The 20,381-nt window shown below is 40.3% G+C and overlaps 2 protein-coding genes across 4 annotated transcripts in view; one reads left to right on the forward strand and one right to left on the reverse strand.

Annotated features, from left to right (window-relative positions):
- The first annotated feature begins 540 nt into the window (after window positions 1–540).
- LOC134747858 (nucleoside diphosphate kinase homolog 5-like) lies at window positions 541–11,654 on the forward strand. Its single transcript, XM_063682522.1, has 4 exons — window positions 541–697; window positions 8,275–8,447; window positions 10,478–10,623; window positions 11,410–11,654. The coding sequence occupies exons 1-4, from the start codon at window positions 557–559 to the stop codon at window positions 11,652–11,654; spliced, it is 705 nt and encodes a 234-aa protein (XP_063538592.1). The 5' UTR covers window positions 541–556.
- A 183-nt stretch (window positions 11,655–11,837) lies between these two features.
- Window positions 11,838–20,381, reverse strand: part of LOC134741844 (prosaposin) — a 31,847-nt gene continuing 23,303 nt past the window's right edge. The window contains exons 15-21 of one of the 3 annotated variants that reach the window (XM_063674752.1): window positions 19,169–19,306; window positions 17,351–17,642; window positions 16,831–16,961; window positions 16,249–16,438; window positions 13,591–13,730; window positions 12,990–13,132; window positions 11,838–12,351 (exon numbers count right to left, since the gene is read on the reverse strand). In XM_063674752.1, the coding sequence (XP_063530822.1) occupies window positions 12,992–13,132; window positions 13,591–13,730; window positions 16,249–16,438; window positions 16,831–16,961; window positions 17,351–17,642; window positions 19,169–19,306 (1,032 nt within the window). In that variant the 3' untranslated portion in view covers window positions 11,838–12,351; window positions 12,990–12,991. Of the gene's footprint in view, window positions 12,352–12,989; window positions 13,133–13,590; window positions 13,731–14,878; window positions 14,996–16,213; window positions 16,439–16,830; window positions 16,962–17,350; window positions 17,643–19,168; window positions 19,307–20,381 lie in introns of those variants that run through there. The other 2 variants (XM_063674746.1, XM_063674740.1) reach the window with 2 other exon arrangements.

Genomic DNA, 20,381 nt, shown 5'->3' on the forward strand with positions numbered 1-20,381 from the left:
TGTGGTAAAAAATAATGGGCCCTGGAGGGAAAAGTACCTTAAAAACCTTAAGTTAGTTTATTTTACTTAAAGGAAACATTCTTTTATTTTTTTAAAGAATCAAAACTGCATTCAAAGATATTCTAAATTCACATGTCTCGCCCGGGAATCGAACCGAAAATATCCATAAAATCGAATATTTAGTAGTTTTTATCAGAGGTATAATATATAGGGTTTTTACTCCGTAGACTAAAATGACGTTTCATGTGTAAGACATGACATTTCTTAGTACCACATGAAAGGTCATTTTAGTCTACGGAATAAAAAAAACAGAATTATAGCATATATATGCATCAACGGAAGTCAGTACGACTTGCTCTTCGTTTTACTTTTCAATTGGCAAAATGTCTTACGCCATTTCAACAAAAAAAAAACATTCGAGTGTCACGAAAGTCACTAAATCATACTAAATAAATAAGGTTTTTTTCATTCTTACGGCAGTTTAGGTAATCACTTACAAGAACGTATTTATCAAGCATAATAATAAATCGATTCACCATCGAAAAGACCGGAAACAATGTCGGTCGCGTCATCAGACTCTGACTTGGAGTTCCAGTCGTACTCGGAGCGCACGCTGGCGCTGATCAAGCCAGAGGCTCTCGAGGATGCTGAGGCTATAGAGAACCACATACGGAACAACGGCTTCATCATACTTGCTGTTAGTCCACTTCACCGTTTATTTTTTTACTACTTATAAAGCCGGTTGGCCCCAAAGATGCACGCTTTGTTTTTAAATCGTTTCGTGTGAAAATTAAGATATCCATGTTGTCGGTTCACGTTTTCGTAACATGTGACTTGCATTGCATTCGCGCATAACGTGCGTCGCTGAGGGTTATAGTTTTACATTTGCATTTGTATGAAGCCATACTGAACTGTTGTTACTGAAGGGGTTAAAACGGTGATACTTTTCTAAAACTGCTATTAATAAATGCATGAGAAATGACTCAAATGACGAGCATAAGAGCCACATAGCTATATAAAGCTAAATGAGGAGGAATCTGGTATATCCTCTTAAGAAAAAGTCAGGCCTATAAACAGCTGCGTGCGATATGAAAAATAAGGAAGTGTTTGAAAAGAGAGAGGCATGGAAGAAATATTCGTAGGCATATACATTATTATGATGCGATGCGACGACGCAGTACCTAACTGAAAATAACAACGGCATAAGAACTAGATACGATGCATAAAACTTGCGGAACAATAATAACCGACAACGTAGGGTGTATTTTCGGTTGTCAATGCGTAGATACCTAAAAAAAAAATGTAAATATATCGAAAACTCGATGCCACCCCCGCACCCGCTTGCTCTTGAGCTCTGTGTATTATGTGTGAGAGAGAATCACTGATGCCCACATTGAATTGGTATCTTCGTTTGTAAATGCTATTTATTGGAAATACCTACCTATAACGCAGCGTCTGTAGGTGAACAATCCTTTGATACCCATAGAAGTGTTCTACGTAAGCGATCTCGTTGCGAACGAGAAGCGGCGCGATTTGCACGGTTTCGTTTATTTTTTATTGTTCAAAATGGTGGAAATTTAGATAAAGGACCTAAGTGTTCGCTGTGAAAATGACTCGACGAAGTAAGTATTTTAAGGGTTCCGTACCTCAAAAAGAAACAAAGGAACCTTTATAGGATCACTCGTGCGTCTGTCTGTATGTCTGTTCGTCTGGCACAGCCCATTTTCTCCAAAACTACTGGACCAATTAAGTTGAAATTTGGTACACATATGTAAGTTTGTGACCCAAAGACGGACATGCAAAGTAAACAAATGAATTTTAAACATGGGGGCCATTTATTTAGCCACTAGTTATTTTATTTTTATTTCTTAAAATTTAGGACAATTTAAATATAAATAATTTTTTCGTGGCACATTATACGACAGGTAACAAGAAGAGCGAAAAGCAAACTTACACAAATAACATTACAACGCATATTTAACATTACATTACATGACACAAATAATATTAGCCACGAAATGGTCCCGACTCAGCATGGTGTTAGCCTGGATGGGCCAACGCTGGTCTTCCGTCGGGGCCATAAACGAGTGAAGCACGGAAAGTACACAACATAAAAAAAAAAGAATAAATGAATAATAAACAATGACAGTAAAACAAACAAATTATAATATTGCTGTAGCACACAATACAACTGTACGGTACTGTCATGTACAGTATGTAAGCTTATCGCGAGGTCTTCAGCTCACAGAGCCACTAGTTATTTTATTGATTGATTGATTGATTGATCATTTATTTGTCAATATGGGTTACAGAGGTCTTAAAACTATTTACAATATGTAATTACATAGGATCTCCACATTGTGCCTACAAACTGGCATACAAATTAGATTAAACTAGCCTAAGTCCATGCATATTATATTAACTTAACTATTAAGGAACTCGCCCACACTGTAGAAACATTTCCCACACAGCCAAGCTTTCATCATTTTCTTAAATGTTGTATTCTTTTCCCTTTTAAATTCATCCGGTAACTTATTATAAATTGTAATGCACATGATGTATGAATTTTTAGATGCTAATTCTAGTTTTGTAGCTGGTTTGTGTAATTTATGTTTATATTGTTGTCTGACATTACGAGAGCTCATCTGTTGTGCTTCTATGAATTCATCTTTATATTTATGAACAAACATACAGACCTCAGCTATATACACGCAAGCAACAGTTAGAATATTGTGCTGTATGAAGAAAGGCCGACACGATGCACTTCGGTCTAAATTAAAAACAGCCCTGACACACCGCTTTTGAGCCAAAAATATTTGATTTATTAGTGTACAATTACCCCAAATGACTAAACCATACCTTATTGTTGAGCTAACGTAACCATAGTATGCCATTAAAGCCGCTTCTGTGGAAACTGTTTGTCTTGTTCGTCTCAAGGCAAACACAAAACTGTTGAGTTTTGAATAGACCTTATCTACATTTATTACTTTTACTTTATTTTATTTTATTTTATTTTTATTTCTTTATTTTACTTTATTTTTATTTCTTAAAATTTAGGACAACACAAAAATCAACTTTATTAAATAGTAATAAGGTCGATATCTTTTTAGCATCAAGCTATAAGTAGAACCCCTTTCTAATTTTCCTACTATCACGCGCGTTGAACCCTGGTAGCAAATGACGTAAAATGACGTCAGCGACGTCATAATGACGGCATTATTACGTCATTACGACGTCGCTGACGTCATTTGACGTCATTTTGCTACCTGGGAATCCGCGCGCACGTGTATTACGACGCGGACGCGCCCACTTCGGACAAGGCCGTCGCATCGCGCCGCGCCGTTTCGCTTCGCGTTCGCGCCAAGATCGCTTAGCTAGTACACATCCATACGTATTGTTTGTTTCTTACACACAAGTTATGCGTGCGGTAGACGACGACATTTGGGCTTTATGGCTTAATATACGCGCGGTTACGAATTACCACCGTGTTCATATCTACTTTTGTGTATGTGACTGTATTATTACTACAAGATGTTACAAAACCCTATCAATAATCGATATCGCTTTGTGACTCAAACAAAAAGTCTTGTTTCTATACCTACTTAGCAATTTAGTTATGTATAATGGCAGTGTCAAATTCCTATTGCTTCATTAGAATCAGGCATTAAAATGGCACCCCTTTTTTACATCCCTTGGGATAACGGCGCGGCGGCGGGTCCGAATGTCCGAGAGCTAGGGTCGGCACTAACACCTTTTCTTGTTGTCCATTTTGTATCCACGCAAAGAACTGAGTGATTCGTTCAAAAAAATACAGTCGTTTGTGGCCTAAACCTGCCTACTTGTGAAACAATATAGCAAAGTTAGTTTTAATTATGAGGGCTAATTTTGAGTCCCGAGTAATAAAAATATTCCATAATAGAATCACGAGCGTAGCGAGGGACTCTAAGCCACGAAGTGCAAAAAAAACTTTGATCTACCTATACACCCACTAACACAATTCACCATACACCCATTCAAATATACAGCTAGACCTATTGTGAAAAAAATAAGTATGTAGAATTTTTGCTCAGTTCTGTTACTAACTGGAAATATAGGTATCGTGAATTTTATGACGAAAAGTTTGTTACCCAAAAATACCTCCCAATTACATGTGAAAATAGTTTTGGGACAACTAGAGCTATAGCTAAATTCTTGGGGTTATTCACACTAGTTACCACCAAGTTGTTACCCGTGGTAACTACTGGGAATTTTTCCCACCTTTTACCACTGGTAAATAATATAAAAAAAAAATAATAAAAAAAAAATTCCCAGTAGTTACCACCAACTCGGTTAGGGTTTCAGTAAACTGCCTTATAAGTGATCAAAAATATTAAAACAGTTTAAGCAGTACAAGTGCAAAATCTAAAATTTATAAAGATAAATTTAATTGTCCGTTTAGATTATTTTAATTATCCGTTCTTAAGTGATTTTATTAATTAAGCAGTTCATGTTTTAGAATTTTTCATCACATTCAAGGCAGTTTACTGAAACACTAATCGACTTATAATAATTTATTTAAGCACTATATTTTTACTATACTGTTTTTATTTATATTGAACTCTAACACAATTTTGGTGGTAACCACTGGAAAAAAAAATCCCACCTTTTACCAGTGGTAACTATTGGGAAAGAAAAATTCCCAGTAGTTACCACCAAGCCGAGTTAGTGGTAGCTACTGGGATCTATTTTTCCCAGTAGTTACAGTGGTAAAAGGTGGGAAAAAATTCCCAGTAGTTGTCACTGGTAACAACTTTGTGGCAACTAGTGGGAATAACCAATTCTTACATACCTATGCTTATTTTCTATTAAGTTGGAAAATGCGTCGTCCCTAATACGCGCGCGTCCACTCGTTACGTCCAAGCGAGAGCGGGCGATATGCAAAGTATCACAGCGAGGGGTGTCGCCATTATTCCGCGTCACAGCCAGCCCTCGTGCAGGGCTGCCACTGATGAGTTATTCTACTGTAGGTACTAAGCCGTCGTTTATTTAAAGAAAAGGGTTTTTCATGAATATGAGTGATATTATGATTTAAGATTAATTAAACTCAATAAAACATGTGTCATGCGCAAATGATGCGCGTGAATAAAATAACACAATACATGTAAAACGAACTGATTTCTGCCATAAAAATATTTGTTGATTGGTTGATTGACTCATAATTAAAATATCCCGCGGTCACGGCCGGCGTCACTTCACCGTCACCGCAATTACACTCTCTATCACCGGAGACTTTTAGTATGTTTCCTGAGAGATATCTCAAGAAATTGTTGTTCAATTAGTTCAATTTTTGAAAACTATCTACATGAATTATTTTATCCAGTTGACCATTTAGGGATTCCACCTATCCAATTTGTTTGTCCAATGTGTATTGCGTCTCACATTTTGCTTAATGAGAGAGTGAGACGCAATGACATTGGACAAAGAAATTGTACAGTTGTTATACTCGTCCACCCTAAGGCGCGTAGTTTTTGTTAGGGTTCCGTACCCAAAGGGTAAAAACGGGACCCTATTACTAAGACTCCGCTGTCCGTCTGTCTGTCTGTCACCAGGCTGTATCTCATGAACCGTGATAGCTAGACAGTTGAAATTTTCACAGATGCTGTATTTCTGTTGCCGCTATAACAACAAATACTAAAAAGTACGGAACCCTCGGTGCGCGAGTCTGACTCGCACTTGGCCGGTTTTTTTTAAAGACCATTTGAATTTGACAACCCTATAATCTACTGTAGTGACTTGACTCTGGAGCACCCTAGCTATGTTATCTATGGAAGCCATGAAACTAATTAAATATTCTTGTTGACGTTTGAAGGGCCAGTGTAGGCAACTGACGGATCTAGTTATTATTACCTATTACATACGATTCCTGAACGCTCTCGCTCCCCGCGATTTATGAAGGGTTCCGTTCTTTAAGTTCTTTTGTGAGAACTTATGCTCAAAGATAGATGTAACTCCGTAAATATATGGTGGTTAAATGTTTCGTTTCAAAGGTGCCAAATCGACTACCGGTATATCGAAGTGCTGAAGTGTCTGTACGAAAACGCCACCATGTCCGTCCGACTACAGGGCCAGAGCTCGAAGCCTATTCCATTGCAGCGGGGAGTCAGACAAGGAGATGTAATCTCCCCAAAGCTGTTCACCGCTGCATTGGAGGATGCCTTTAAGGTTCTGGACTGGAAAGGACGAGGCATCAATGTAAATGGCGAGTACATCACTCACCTTCGGTTTGCCGATGATATCGTAGTCATGGCTGAGACCATGGAGGACCTCAGTGCGATGCTCGCTGATCTCAGCAGAGTATCTGAACGAGTTGGTCTGAAAATGAACATGGACAAGACGAAGATCATGTCTAACGTCCATGTTGTGCCAACTCCCGTATTAATCGGAGGCTCTGCGCTCGAAGTTGTTGACGATTATGTATACCTAGGACAAACAGTCCAGTTAGGTAGGTCCAACTTCGAGAAAGAGGTCACTCGTCGAATCCGACTCGGTTGGGCAGCGTTCGGGAAGCTCCACAGTATCTTTTCGTCCAAATTGCCGCAGTGTCTTAAGTCAAAAGTCTTTGACCAGTGTGTGTTGCCAGTGATGACATACGGATCTGAGACGTGGGCGCTAACGATGGGCCTCATAAGAAGGCTCAAGGTCACGCAAAGGGCAATGGAGAGAGCTATGCTCGGGGTTTCTCTGCGTGATAGAGTCAGAAATGATGATATCCGCAGTAGAACTAGGGTCACCGATATAGCTCGCAGAATTGCAAACCTTAAGTGGCAGTGGGCGGGGCACATTGCTCGCAGAACTGATGGCCGGTGGGGCCGGAAGGTTCTGGAGTGGCGTCCGCGTACCGGAAGACGAACTGCCGGTAGGCCTCCAACGAGATGGAGCGACGACCTGGTGAAAGTCGCGGGAATTCGGTGGTTGCGAGCGGCACAGGATCGGTCGGAGTGGCGAGCCTTGGGGGAGGCCTATGTCCAGCAGTGGACGTCTATCGGCTGACATGATGATGATGATGATGAAATGTTTCATTTGTATTACGCTAAGTTAGTAAAAAACAAACCAATATTGATACTAAATTTAAGCTCCGCTGTTTGCATACATCATACTTAAACGTTAAATCTTGAGGTGATGTGAAGAGTAACATAATTTTGACATTGATGCAAATGTATAGTCAGATGCAGCGATTTTGATGCTGTGCAAGTGTTATTTTAAACGTCATAATTCATAGAAGTTTAAGTTTAAAATAACACTTACCGACCGGTCTGGCCTAGTGGGTAGTGATCCTGCCTGTGAAGCCGATGGTCCTGGGTTCGATTCCCGGTAAGGGCATTTATTTGTGTGATGAGCACAGATATTTGTTCCTGAGTCATGGGGATGTTTTATATATATGTATTTAAGCATTTGTATAAGTATTATATATATCGTGGGACTTATATGGGACTTAGTCAATCTGTGTAAGAATTTCAATTTCAATTTTGAATTTATTTATTTCCTTTAAGTACAATTTTAAGTTTACATCATGTTGTTCATAAGAGCAGGAAACGATTCCTCCGTACTATATAGTAAAAACTGTATGACGGCAGGAAACACTACCTCTACCGGATCACATTTACTCTTATCTGGCAGTAGGTATACATGTATTTGCGCAGTACTAGACATATATATGTAATATTGTATAAAGATGACAAGACAATGAAAAAAAAACAGGTTGCAACAAGAAAAAAACAAAGCAAATAGTATTGGAAATAAGTGTTTGTGTATGTGCGCGCGTGTAAGTGTGTTTGTGTTTGTTATCACTAGTGAGATTCTAAAGATCATGAGATGCATAGCATGTATGGAAGCATATATGGATATGTAATATGTGAGGGAAGCACAACGTATATAGAAAAAAATTGATATCAAGATTATCAAGCTCTGCGTGACTGATGGTTCATTTTAAGTGGAGGGTAATACTTTAAAAGTCCAGGTTTTATTAAGTTAGTTAACATTTTTGTATTAATTGTGTTTAGTTAAGTTCAGACAGTGTTTTTTAGGAGTTTTTCAGTGCCATCGTAGTCGTATAGTTTAAAAAAAGATGTAACGGCCGCTTTACATCGATTCACTGTTAGCTGGGTTAAGTTAACATTTTTCGAGATCTTGTTGTACAGAATGTCCTATAATATAATACATATATATGTGTATATATATATATATATATATATATATATATATATATATACACATACGATTCATTGTATTCAACAGAAGCGACAAGTCCACTTGACTCCAGAGCAAGCGGCGGAGTTGTACAAGGGCCATTACGGGCGCCACCATTTCCCGCACTTGGTAGCGCACATATCCCGAGGCCCGGTCATCGCGCTCGTGCTCGCAGCTCGCAACGCTATACAGAAGTGGAGGACGCTTATGGGGCCCGCCAGGTAGATGCAGTCGCCATCAGATATATCGTAGCGACCAAGGCGCTCACAAATATCTGATCACGTTTCTATTGTCAAGGCGTTAGAGTGCGTGTTCAGATATTTTTGGGCACTGTAGCATCAAAAGAAGCGGACTAGGCTCCGCGGCAAAAGTATTTACATACTATTTTCTACTAAGTAGCTCCATAAAGTCTTACAAGTAATAACTATTAAATTAAAAACCCATACCTACACTTTATGCCAACAAATTCATTTTCCCCTCACTAGCTCGGAAAGTTGTCTTTTATCCTTTAAAACAAGCGGGGAAAAACGCATTTTATCCACTAGTGGGGAAAGTAATTTGACCTTGGATGGAGCGTGTTTAAGTAGCTTGACAGATAACAAAACGTAAAACGTTTAATAATGATGTTAAATATAATTCTGAACGCACAAGTTGAGTCGATCCAATTTCAAAACGCATCATTGACATTTCATACGTCAGAAATGTCAACATTGTCAACAAAATTTTTACTTAAAATCTTCTCACGTAAAAATACAGAATTTCCAGAGTTTTTTGTTATAATATCGTAAAAAAATGAGTGATTTCAGTGATGAAGATGATCTAACGCCTGTGGATGTTGCACTTTCCTCGCTATAGTGAGGTGAAAAGTTTTGTGTTACACACGGGTGCAAATGTATTTTACTTCTCGTGTGTTGAAACACTCGCGGGTAAAATACAACCCTTGTATAACAAATAACTATTTTTTGCCAAAAAAATGCCTTAGGTACATAATTTTGGAAAAGAGCTGATTTACAGACTGCTTCGATTGCCATAAACATAACTAAGAACTACTGCAAGAAAACTCGCTTTCACGTAAAAAAAAACGCATGATCGCATCCGTTGGAGAGCTACGACGCCACAGACAGACAGACATTGACGTAAAACATATAACCCTTTTTTTTTAGCGCCGGGGTTTAAACATAAGAGTTAGTGTGGCAGAATACCAACTTTCGAACGTGAAAAATAAAACATTAACGCATAATGAAAATAATAGTACATTTCGATGATAGTGCGGAAAGTATGTCATTACATCACGACTACCGAGATATCCACGAGCCGCAGGCGAGTGGCAAGACTCGGGACGAGTGAAGAATGACATTTCCGCACGTGTATCGAACGACGTTTTTAATACAGTTGCGAAAAAATAATAAAAACAACAAGAAAGGAATTATTAATTATGTCTTGTAAATTGTAATACAATCGAAAAATATAAAAGTTGTTCAAAAATCCATTCCCAGGCCAAAAGGGGCGTGGTCAAAAAGGGGCGTGTCCAAAAAAAGGCGTGGTTTCGGGTAAAGGGGGCGTGACATTGGGACAACACGGACGTGGCAAAAGGGGGCGTGGCTTGGGGCAAAAGGGGGCGTGTCTTGGGGTGTGGCCCCTCCCCCTGTGCGCTAGAACGCGCGTGCGCTACTACGGTCAAAATAGAATTTTAAAAAGCTAGAAAATTAAAAAGCATTAGTTTGCGAAAACCAACTTTCCGCACGCTAAACAGCTACGTAAAGTAGCACTTTTTAAGCAACTGTATTAAAAATGATAGTTATGTTTTACAAGGGGCAAAGTTGTTGTTTAACGTCTCATTCTGATATTGATACGCGAGCAAGCGAAAGATTCTAAAATTGAACAACGAGCGTAGCGAGTGGTTCAAAAAATCTTTAGCGTGGCGAGGGTTTCAAGGCACGAGGGAACTAATTTTGTCACAGAGTGAACACAAAAATTTTCACCACACCAACAAAATAGAAATACTAACTGTGAAATATCAAACAAAATCAAAGCAAATCGATTCAAAATGAATGTTATTAAATATTTATCATTCAAAATCGAAATTTAAGTCAATTCTACCAGCACACATAAGAAAGCTACTCAAAATATGCATTTGATTACTTTGCCTCACATGTGAATAAATGCAACTTTCTTATCAGTTTTTGAATCAAGAGCCTTTACACCAGCTGGTAAACGGTGAAAATAAATGTTCAAATTTCGTGGGTTGCAGGGTGGAGGAGGCTCAAGCGTACTGGCCAGACAGCCTGCGCGCTTGCTACGGGCGCCGCAGCGCGTTCGGCGAGTACTTCAACGGTCTGCACGGCAGCGAGAACCACGCTGAGGCAGTTAGGGAGATACACTTCTTCTTCCCAACTAGTACGGTTTGAAAACTTAATAGGATTATTGTATTGTAGAGAAGGCCGAGACGTACTTTATGGCCTTAAGAGGTTGTAGGTACCTATTCTTAAAATACAAATATGTAAATAAATAATTAAAACTATATACGTCCCACTGCGGGCATCTATTCTTAAATAAGTAAAATATTGCATCAAAAATATCATTACATATTAGACAAACATTTACAATTGTTTCTGTCTTATAGAACATGCATTTGAAAAAAATACTTTCATTGAAGTGGGTTCAATAATAATAACATAATCCATTCTAGTCGAATAAAAGCGAAAAAAACACCTCTTCACAATGTCAATGATGTCACAGAATTAATAATATAAAAGTTTCGAATTCCTTACTTGTTGTTTTTCTTATTTTTTCGCAACTGTATTAAAAAACGTCGTTCGATACACGTGCGAAAATGTCATTCTTCACTCGTCCCGAGTCTCTCGATATCTCGGTACTCGTGAAGTAATGACATACTTTCCGCACTAGCATCGAAATGTACTATTGCGCGCTTTGTCGTGCAAGACATAACTACAGGTGACTGTACGAGTACATACCTATTAAGTTGCACCGATCACAGTTGACGGACTGATTAACGTCACTCAGCAGCGAACTATAAAACTTCCCATACAATAAAATTTAGCAGATACTTTTAACCGTGACAGATGGTTTGGTGCAACTGACGCTGTCTTTGGTCACCCGGTAACCCAAATAAGCACAACATCGATCAACTCGCAGCTTAACACAAACCCATTTCATCCACAGTGGTAGTCGGGCCAATCCTCCGCCGCTGGCAAGTGAAGGACTACATCCAGAAGCACCTGACCGCGGTCCTGAGTGGCGGGCTGACGGCGCTGGCGCACGAGCGGCCGGCGGAGCCCGTGGCGTGGCTGGCCGAGTACCTGCTCGACAACAACCCCAACGAGCCCAGCGTGGCGCCGCAGCCGCAAGACAAGCGGGAGGACCAGCGATGCGTCACGCCGAGGCCCAGTGTGCTGTCCAATCACTAGTTTTATAGTACTCAAAGGGTCTCACTGTTATTACTTTTATTACTAAGCGTCCGTTGTCAGTAAACTCTGTCAGCAGATGTTCAAGTCAATGAGGGTATAAGTGCACGTAAGATGATTGCGCTTACGCTAGTCAAAATTGGGTAAAATATGCCGTATTTACATGTCAGAAATAAAACAACCATTACATTTTTTCACTTTTATTTATAGAAACATGTTACAAATCAGTTTATCACAGGCTAAAGTGAACCTATTGAACAGTGAAAGATAGTAAACATAGGCTGTTAATAAAACAAATTATACTTGATTAAGTTTCAATTATTTTACGTACTTGCACAAATAAACTAAACTAAATACCCTCTTAAAAATAATTGTTACACAGAAATTAAAGCAGAAAAGGTTTGAAATTGTTAAAATTTATTGCAATTAACTGTGTAATATGAGTTATTTAAATTTAAAACTACTGTGACCACTACTCAATCCGTCCGTTTCTAATAAGTACACTTCTTTGAAAAAAAAAATATATATATTCTCTAGTTTCATTAGGATGAAACGCGTATATTATCTCCTACTTTCCTGCCTATATAATAGTCACAGTAGGTTTAATGAAATGATATCAACTTACAGCTACAAAATTTGGTAAAAAAACATGGCTTATTTTAACTGGAGATTGCTGATAACCACTACGCCGCTGTGGCATCTGAAAAAATAAAACCCATTTTAGATAGAAGGGTCATTTGTAAAAAAAACCGGCCAAGTGCGAGTCGGACTCGCGCACGATGGGTTCCGTACCATTACGTTGTATTGTATGGGAGCCCCACTTAAATATTTATTTTATTCTGTTTTAAGTATTTGTTGTTATAGCGGCAACAGAAATACAACATCTGTGAAAATTTCAACTGTCTATCTATCTCGGTTCATGAGATACAGACATACTTCTGGTGACAGACAGACGGACGGACGGACAGCGAAGTCTTAGTAATAGGGTCCCGTTTTTACCCTTTGGGTACGGAACCCTAAAAATCACATTCATTCACAAAAGTATGCAAGGGTTTTTCTATTCATATATGTACATATATTATAGACAAGTCAAAGTAAAAAAACTTTTCTTTAAACTTGTCTGTTCCCAATACTTGAATTCTACCATTGTCAGAAACAGAACCGGGATTGATAATGTTGATTGTCGTTGAAAATTGGACCACCAGATAGCTCTAACCTGAACGGTATTTTATTTCTTAGATCGTGTGTGTGATAGAAACATTAGTTTAGTTTAGATATATTATGATGAGCACCATTATAATAGTTGAAAGAGCATATTCAACCAAAAAGAATACTAACACTCAGTGGTTGCGCGAGTGCAAGTGCACGAAGGCGGCGCTGGAGTCGGCGCAGAGGCCGATCTTCTGGCACACGGCCTTGGTGCCGTACTGCTCGATCAGGTGGATCACGGAGTCGCCGTAGATCTCCATCAGGGTGTGGCACTACAACAGAAGTACTTCATTAGTGGCTAATCAAGTTTATGGACTAGATTTAACCTTGTTAGGTTAATTTCTTCTTCTTCTTATGGTGCAGTCTCCTACCGGAGCTTGGCTATCATTAGGGCTATTTTTACTTTTGACGCTGCAGCTCGAAACAGCGATCTGGTGCTCATCTTGAACCAGCACCTGCGGTTTTTAAGCCACGAGGTACGTCTTCTTCCACGTTTTCGTTTGCCTTGGATTTTCCCCTGTATTATCAGCAGCAGGAGGTGAATATTTGTCATTTCGCTATACATGACTGAAGTAGGTTAAAGGTGTCATAATAATTATTAGCGACAATCGGTTTTATATTTAAAAAATACATTGAAATTACATATTAAGATTGCTTCGTTCACTTTACCCTCAAGGTAAATAGACTGTCAGTATACCCTTATGGACACATTAGTTATAGGTACACTTACCCTCTGCGAGTACTTGGCGGGCAGCAGAGCGCACGACTTCTCGACGATGTGCACGATGTCGTGGTCGACCCTGTCGTTGCTGAGCACTTTCTTCACGGCCACCACCACCGTTTCGCACACAGCGCAGTTCAGCACGTCCTCTGTATAAACATATGGTATTGTTATAATTATGCATAATAATTTCGCTCTAACGAGGAGAAATGCAGAGGGTAGGTGCACAGATTATATAATAGTTCTTACGAACAGATACTTATCTCTCAAAGAAAACGCAAATACCTACCGTTTTGATACCTACACAAAAATACAATGAAGTGACCTTCAGCGCGCCGCTCCCCGCACCGCGCGCACCGGCACAACGCTAGGGTTGCCGACGCTTAGAAATGATACACCTACTTACAGCAGAGTGAAATAAAATAAAAACTGAATCTTAAATTATGTATTTTAATCATTTATTTAAAACTGTTTTTCTTTTATGTAATGTATGATTTTTTTCCTTCTCTGAGTGATTATAATACCTACATAATAAGCAAGTTAAGTTTTAATAATTATAATATTTCGTTTATACGTTAGTGTTTGCGAAATAGTCATTTTAAACGGTCATATGTCCCTGCAGTAACCGCAGTGTTTACGGCGTTTTATAAACCGCGCAATGAATCCAGCAAGAATTGTTTTACAAACTTTGTGTAATTTTAAACCAGATAGAGATTAATGTTATACAATAAAATAAAATAAATAGAGAACCCATGAATACAGGTAATTAATTATAACCAGAGTATAAATGAGTAGGTACTTTCCGGTGTAAAGTTAAGAACTTAATGTCGTTATAATAAACATTTACCAAAACAACTTAAGTTTGCTATCTATTTCAAATATAGGTAGATATCTAACTATAAATTGTTCGTATTAAATACACTACATGTTTAATTAAAGAAATAGTACCTACGTAGCTTATAACTATCGTAAAAATTGCCAGTGCGGCGCGCGGTGACGTGCGTTCGTGAGCGCGTGTGGCAACCAACTAGCTTGCTTGTCTACCGTGAACGGGAGGCGATTCGTAGGTATAAATCCGAGCTGGCGCGGAGAGTTCCATAGGCCTGGTAGGTGATTCTTTTGCCGTAGTTTAACTACGTTACGATAAGCTACGCCCCCCACAACTGATCGATCGCTTCTTACAGCATTTCGCTACAAGACAATACAATTTGGTGATGTCTGTAAACATGTGTCGCAATTTTTTTTAGGCAGACTTGTTTTCGTTTTTCTCGAGGATTCCTGACTGTGTATTTTTAAAATTTGATGTTCTGGTTTATTTAGTCATGTTTGAAATGTAACTTGGAGAATTAACTTTGCATCTGGGCGCCATCAGGTCGGCGTACTTTTCCACGAACTGGTCGCAGTCGGCCTTCACCTATCACGTCCGTTACCTCTGACGGCGATGGCGCGGTTGGCGCTGCACAGCTTGAGCTTGCGGCAGATCTCGTCGGGCTCCAGCTCCTGCACCAGCAGGCTGATGATCAGTTTGGCGTACTTCTTCACGAACTGGTCGCAGTCGGCCTTCACCTATCACGTCCGTTACCTCTGATGGCGGAGATGGCGCGGTTGGCGCTGCACAGCTTGAGCTTGCGGCAGATCTCGTCGGGCTCCAGCTCCTGCACCAGCAGGCTGATGATCAGTTTGGCGTACTTCTTCACGAACTGGTCGCAGTCGGCCTTCACCTATCACGTCCGTTACCTCTGATGGCGGAGATGGCGCGGTTGGCGCTGCACAGCTTGAGCTTGCGGCAGATCTCGTCGGGCTCCAGCTCCTGCACCAGCAGGCTGATGATCAGTTCGGCGTACTTCTTCACGAACTGGTCGCAGTCGGCCTTCACCTATCACGTCCGTTACCTCTGATGGCGGAGATGGCGCGGTTGGCGCTGCACAGCTTGAGCTTGCGGCAGATCTCGTCGGGCTCCAGCTCCTGCACCAGCAGGCTGATGATCAGTTTGGCGTACTTCTTCACGAACTGGTCGCAGTCGGCCTTCACCTATCACGTCCGTTACCTCTGATGGCGGAGATGGCGCGGTTGGCGCTGCACAGCTTGAGCTTGCGGCAGATCTCGTCGGGCTCCAGCTCCTGCACCAGCAGGCTGATGATCAGTTTGGCGTACTTCTTCACGAACTGGTCGCAGTCGGCCTTCACCTATCACGTCCGTTACCTCTGATGGCGGAGATGGCGCGGTTGGCGCTGCACAGCTTGAGCTTGCGGCAGATCTCGTCGGGCTCCAGCTCCTGCACCAGCAGGCTGATGATCAGTTTGGCGTACTTCTTCACGAACTGGTCGCAGTCGGCCTTCACCTATCACGTCCGTTACCTCTGATGGCGGAGATGGCGCGGTTGGCGCTGCACAGCTTGAGCTTGCGGCAGATCTCGTCGGGCTCCAGCTCCTGCACCAGCAGGCTGATGATCAGTTTGGCGTACTTCTTCACGAACTGGTCGCAGTCGGCCTTCACCTATCACGTCCGTTACCTCTGATGGCGGAGATGGCGCGGTTGGCGCTGCACAGCTTGAGCTTGCGGCAGATCTCGTCGGGCTCCAGCTCCTGCACCAGCAGGCTGATGATCAGTTCGGCGTACTTCTTCACGAACTGGTCGCAGTCGGCCTTCACCTATCACGTCCGTTACCTCTGATGGCGGAGATGGCGCGGTTGGCGCTGCACAGCTTGAGCTTGCGGCAGATCTCGTCGGGCTCCAGCTCCTGCACCAGCAGGCTGATGATCAGTTCGGCGTACTTCTCCACGAACTGGTCGCAGTCGGCCTTCACGGACTTGGGCATGCGCTTGCAGATACCGTGAACTACGTCTTTAATCTCGTCCTGCAAAGTAAAGCAGACACAAAAATTGAAATAGCATTAAAACCAACATTTAGTCTGGTTCAAAATCTTGTCTTGATTTGATTTGTTCAACCCAATAATACGATTTTTGAATGAATCGCTAGATAAATTAGACTAGGGCAAGTACTTATTGAAAGGAAACATGAATAATGTTGATGGTTTCGATTCATGGTTGGTCCATACTTGAATCCATACGTACACTAAGTCCGGAGTCCATAACAATGTACAGTATGATATATTTGTCCACATTCGCCGTTACATACTTTCACCCTTAGGTTATCTTTTCTATTGGTATTAATATTGGTATGGAACTCAACATTGTAGTATATTGCTATAAGTAATAACGTAAGGTAGGTACCCTATTAGTAACATACCTGATTGTGTTTATCCTTGATTTCGTCGTCGATCTCCTTCATGACGAACTCGCACATGACGCACACCGTCTTGGCCTGCGGCTGCTTCACTACGCGCCCGTTTACAGTGTTGTCGGGGATTTCGTTCGTTTCTGCAAAATAACATTACTCAGTAAACCGTTATCCAGTTGCATACAATTTAATTATGGGTTGCCAAATATCCCTAAGTCAAAACACTCCTCTTCGATTTACTCTACTTTCTGATATTCTGATGTATCGAGTTGCCCTGGCCACAGAGTTATTCTAGTTCTTATCCTCAACTACCAATATACGACAAATAACGACCAACAATCTGATATGCTTTAAAGATCGATTCTACCCAATTTCTGGTTCCATCATTCGACGTCAGGGATATAGTGCTATAGGTATCTTGCGCGTTGAAGGGTGAAAAGGCAGTATTGTGCCTAAATCGGAAAGTTCAAACTTGATGTTGAATATCTCAAAAAAATACACCCTTATATAAAAAAACCCATCAACTGACCGATATCAGCATGCTTCTCTTTCATGGAGTCCGGCAGCAGGGAGATTCCCTTTCTGGGCTTGATCCTGGGCTGCGTGAACCACTTGTCGATGCTCTGGCTGGTGATCTTCAGCGGGTCCTCCAGGTCGTTGGTGCAGAGCCTCAAGTACACGCAGATCTGCTGCGCGTCGAGGTCCTTGACCAGCATGTCGATAAGGGTCTTGCTGTAGGTGTCCACAAAGTCCACGCACTGGATGCGCGACTTGTCGGAGAGGTGATTGCAGAGGCCGTCGAGAGCTGCTTGTATGGCCGCCTGAAGAAGTAAAGTAATAGTACATTACTACAGAGGCCGGGAAGTAAGGGGTTGCCGGCCGAATGCATATATACGGCCGAACGTAGTGAGGCCGGATAGTTATGAGGCCGACAACCCCTTTTCACGCCGATGTATGTATAGTGCTTTTCTCAAACATGCAATCAATCCACGAAATCAAAGTTTTAATTCTAAAGAAACTAAAAGTAAACTAGGCACAAAATATAACTACCACCTGTACCTGTCTTTATCACACGTGTCGTATATTTTACACATGTAGTTAATCAATTTATTACACAAATGTTCAAAGGTATATTTACGTATCTTTGATTTTTCGCCTTGCATCCTTCTGACTGTAGTTTTAGCCACATAACTAAGATTACATCGTTTTTTATGTTGATATTATGCTTCACATACATCGTTGCCTTAAACATGGAGTATAATTAACAGGTATTCATTTAATATTTTCGTCGGAACTCATATTAAATAACACAATAGACAACGCACAATAAATCCAATAAAATAGAATTACAGATACACAATGAAAAATGTTCAACTTTACCTCCAAAACGATTAAAAAAACACCAACGCGTGTTTGAGTAGACATTTTTACCGCTAATATTTAAATGAAATATAGTTTGTCAAAGGACTGTCTCATTTCAAACATAGACAGAGATAATCATACTATCTTTGTCTTACACTGGTACTAGCAAAAGAAAAGGATGAGTATAGTTTTTTTTGTTCTTATTTACTGACAAACTGATTTGACCAACTATATTTTAAATCTGTATTTGTATTTGCAATTCAAAATTATTGGAATTTGTTAATAATGTTTTATTTATATATTTTTTGTAAATTCGATACAAATAAAACTGCAAAATATATTAATTATCGTTTATTGTTTTTTTTTAAGGGGTATTGGCAGAATGTCATTCCGAACCATAAGCAAATATTGGTTATAGTTTTTTTTTTGGCTGAATGCCATGATGCTGTGTCACAAATATATGTGAAATGGAAATTAAAAAAGAGCCACTTCCCGGCCTAGGCCTGCAACTTTGTATGAAATTTCATTACAGGCCCCTCGTCTAGCCGCGCCGGAGTCGTGATACTTCCCAGCCTAATATAAAGAACGTAATATCAATATTACATAGCATGTTTGAGAAAAATTAATTACATTATAACTTGATTGACAACTTTTTAACTAAACTGAAACACAAGTCGGGACCCACAACAAACGTTACTGAGACGATTTCAATAAAGATGGGCGATGACACGAACTTTGGACGAGACTGACTAAACCTGTCCGGTGACTCTAATACCTTATGGAACTTTTATGAGGGAACCGATGACAAGAAATCGTAATAGGGAATTTGGGCCTAAAACGTAATTAATAACTTGACGTTGACACATCATGCCCATAATAAACATGGAGGTACTGTGCTTCAGCCCCTATAGTTTAGGCACGTGCCCTGTAAAAAAACTCACAAGCACAAAAAAATTTCTATTTAGTAGTTTCAAATAAAGTTTACCTCGGTGCGATTAGTCTGGATCATCTGGTTGAGCTGTTCCACGGCGAATAGACAGAGCGCGCAGTTAGACTTCTGCACGGGTTTGGTCACGCGTTTGATCTCCTGGGTTTGTGCGCACAGACCTAGTCCTGGGCATACCTGGAATAAAGGGAAACTAAAATAACAGATCGCAATCATAGGCAAGCCGATTTAGTATGGTAGCTTGTTTAAACTAAACATTTGTTTATTAACACTCCTCCTCAATTTGAAAACCACTGCATTGGGCGCATGTGAAGTTTGATCTATCATGCCATTATCTCGTCGTGACAGTGCAGTAGATAGTTATTTCCGGCTGCTCTTGGCCGCAATAAAGTGCGTTTGAGGCTAGCAGCGGTCGGCAATACATATTGTAGGTATGCATGAAATAACGTGGTGCGAAATTATGTTCTCGTGGTCTGGTGGGGGTGGGGTAGATCCACGGAAGAAACAATGAGCGCGCCGCGCTCTGACAGTCGCCAACACGCACACTACCATATTGGCCATATTTTCTATGTCGAAAGAGATTATGAGCCCTCGACCATTATAATAAACTGAACTTTACAGTTAAGACAATTATTCCAAAATTGCACTACGATTTTTATTATTGAAAATAGTCCTTTCCACTTGCCTTTTTAAGAGTGAATGCGATAGGATAAATATTTGACTATGAGGTTGACACATGGGATAGGGATGTGCAGGACGCGGTGTGATATCGATAAACGTGTGCGTGCGTGAAAAATACGCAAGTAAGTGTAACGTGTGAACACTTACCTAGCACGTGATTATGTAACGGCATAACAAAGCAATAATGTTCCGTTAATCAATATGGATTTCCGCAAAATATTCGCGTTATCAAAAAATTCAAAAAACCTTTATAGAAACAATGAAAATACATATTAATAATATTTCGGTGTATGAGCGAAACAGCTCTATTCATGTATATAGCGATGTCCCGCTCGCACACCGGACCGGCATGTATGTGTGTGTATTCGCATCGAATGTTAAGACATTACCAAAACAATATCCAATCAGCGCTAACCTGTTGTACTTAAAAGTTTAGTTTTAACAATGAGGATATAATAAGATAGAGCGTTGTCATAGTAAATTTTGTAACCACTGTAAATTCACTGCCATCTATCGACATACTTTAAAACTAAAAATTAAGATTTATAACAATACGTTAAAATGTATTTAA

Source organism: Cydia strobilella, chromosome 1, assembly GCF_947568885.1.
Source record: "Cydia strobilella chromosome 1, ilCydStro3.1, whole genome shotgun sequence".
NCBI lineage: Eukaryota > Metazoa > Arthropoda > Insecta > Lepidoptera > Tortricidae > Cydia > Cydia strobilella.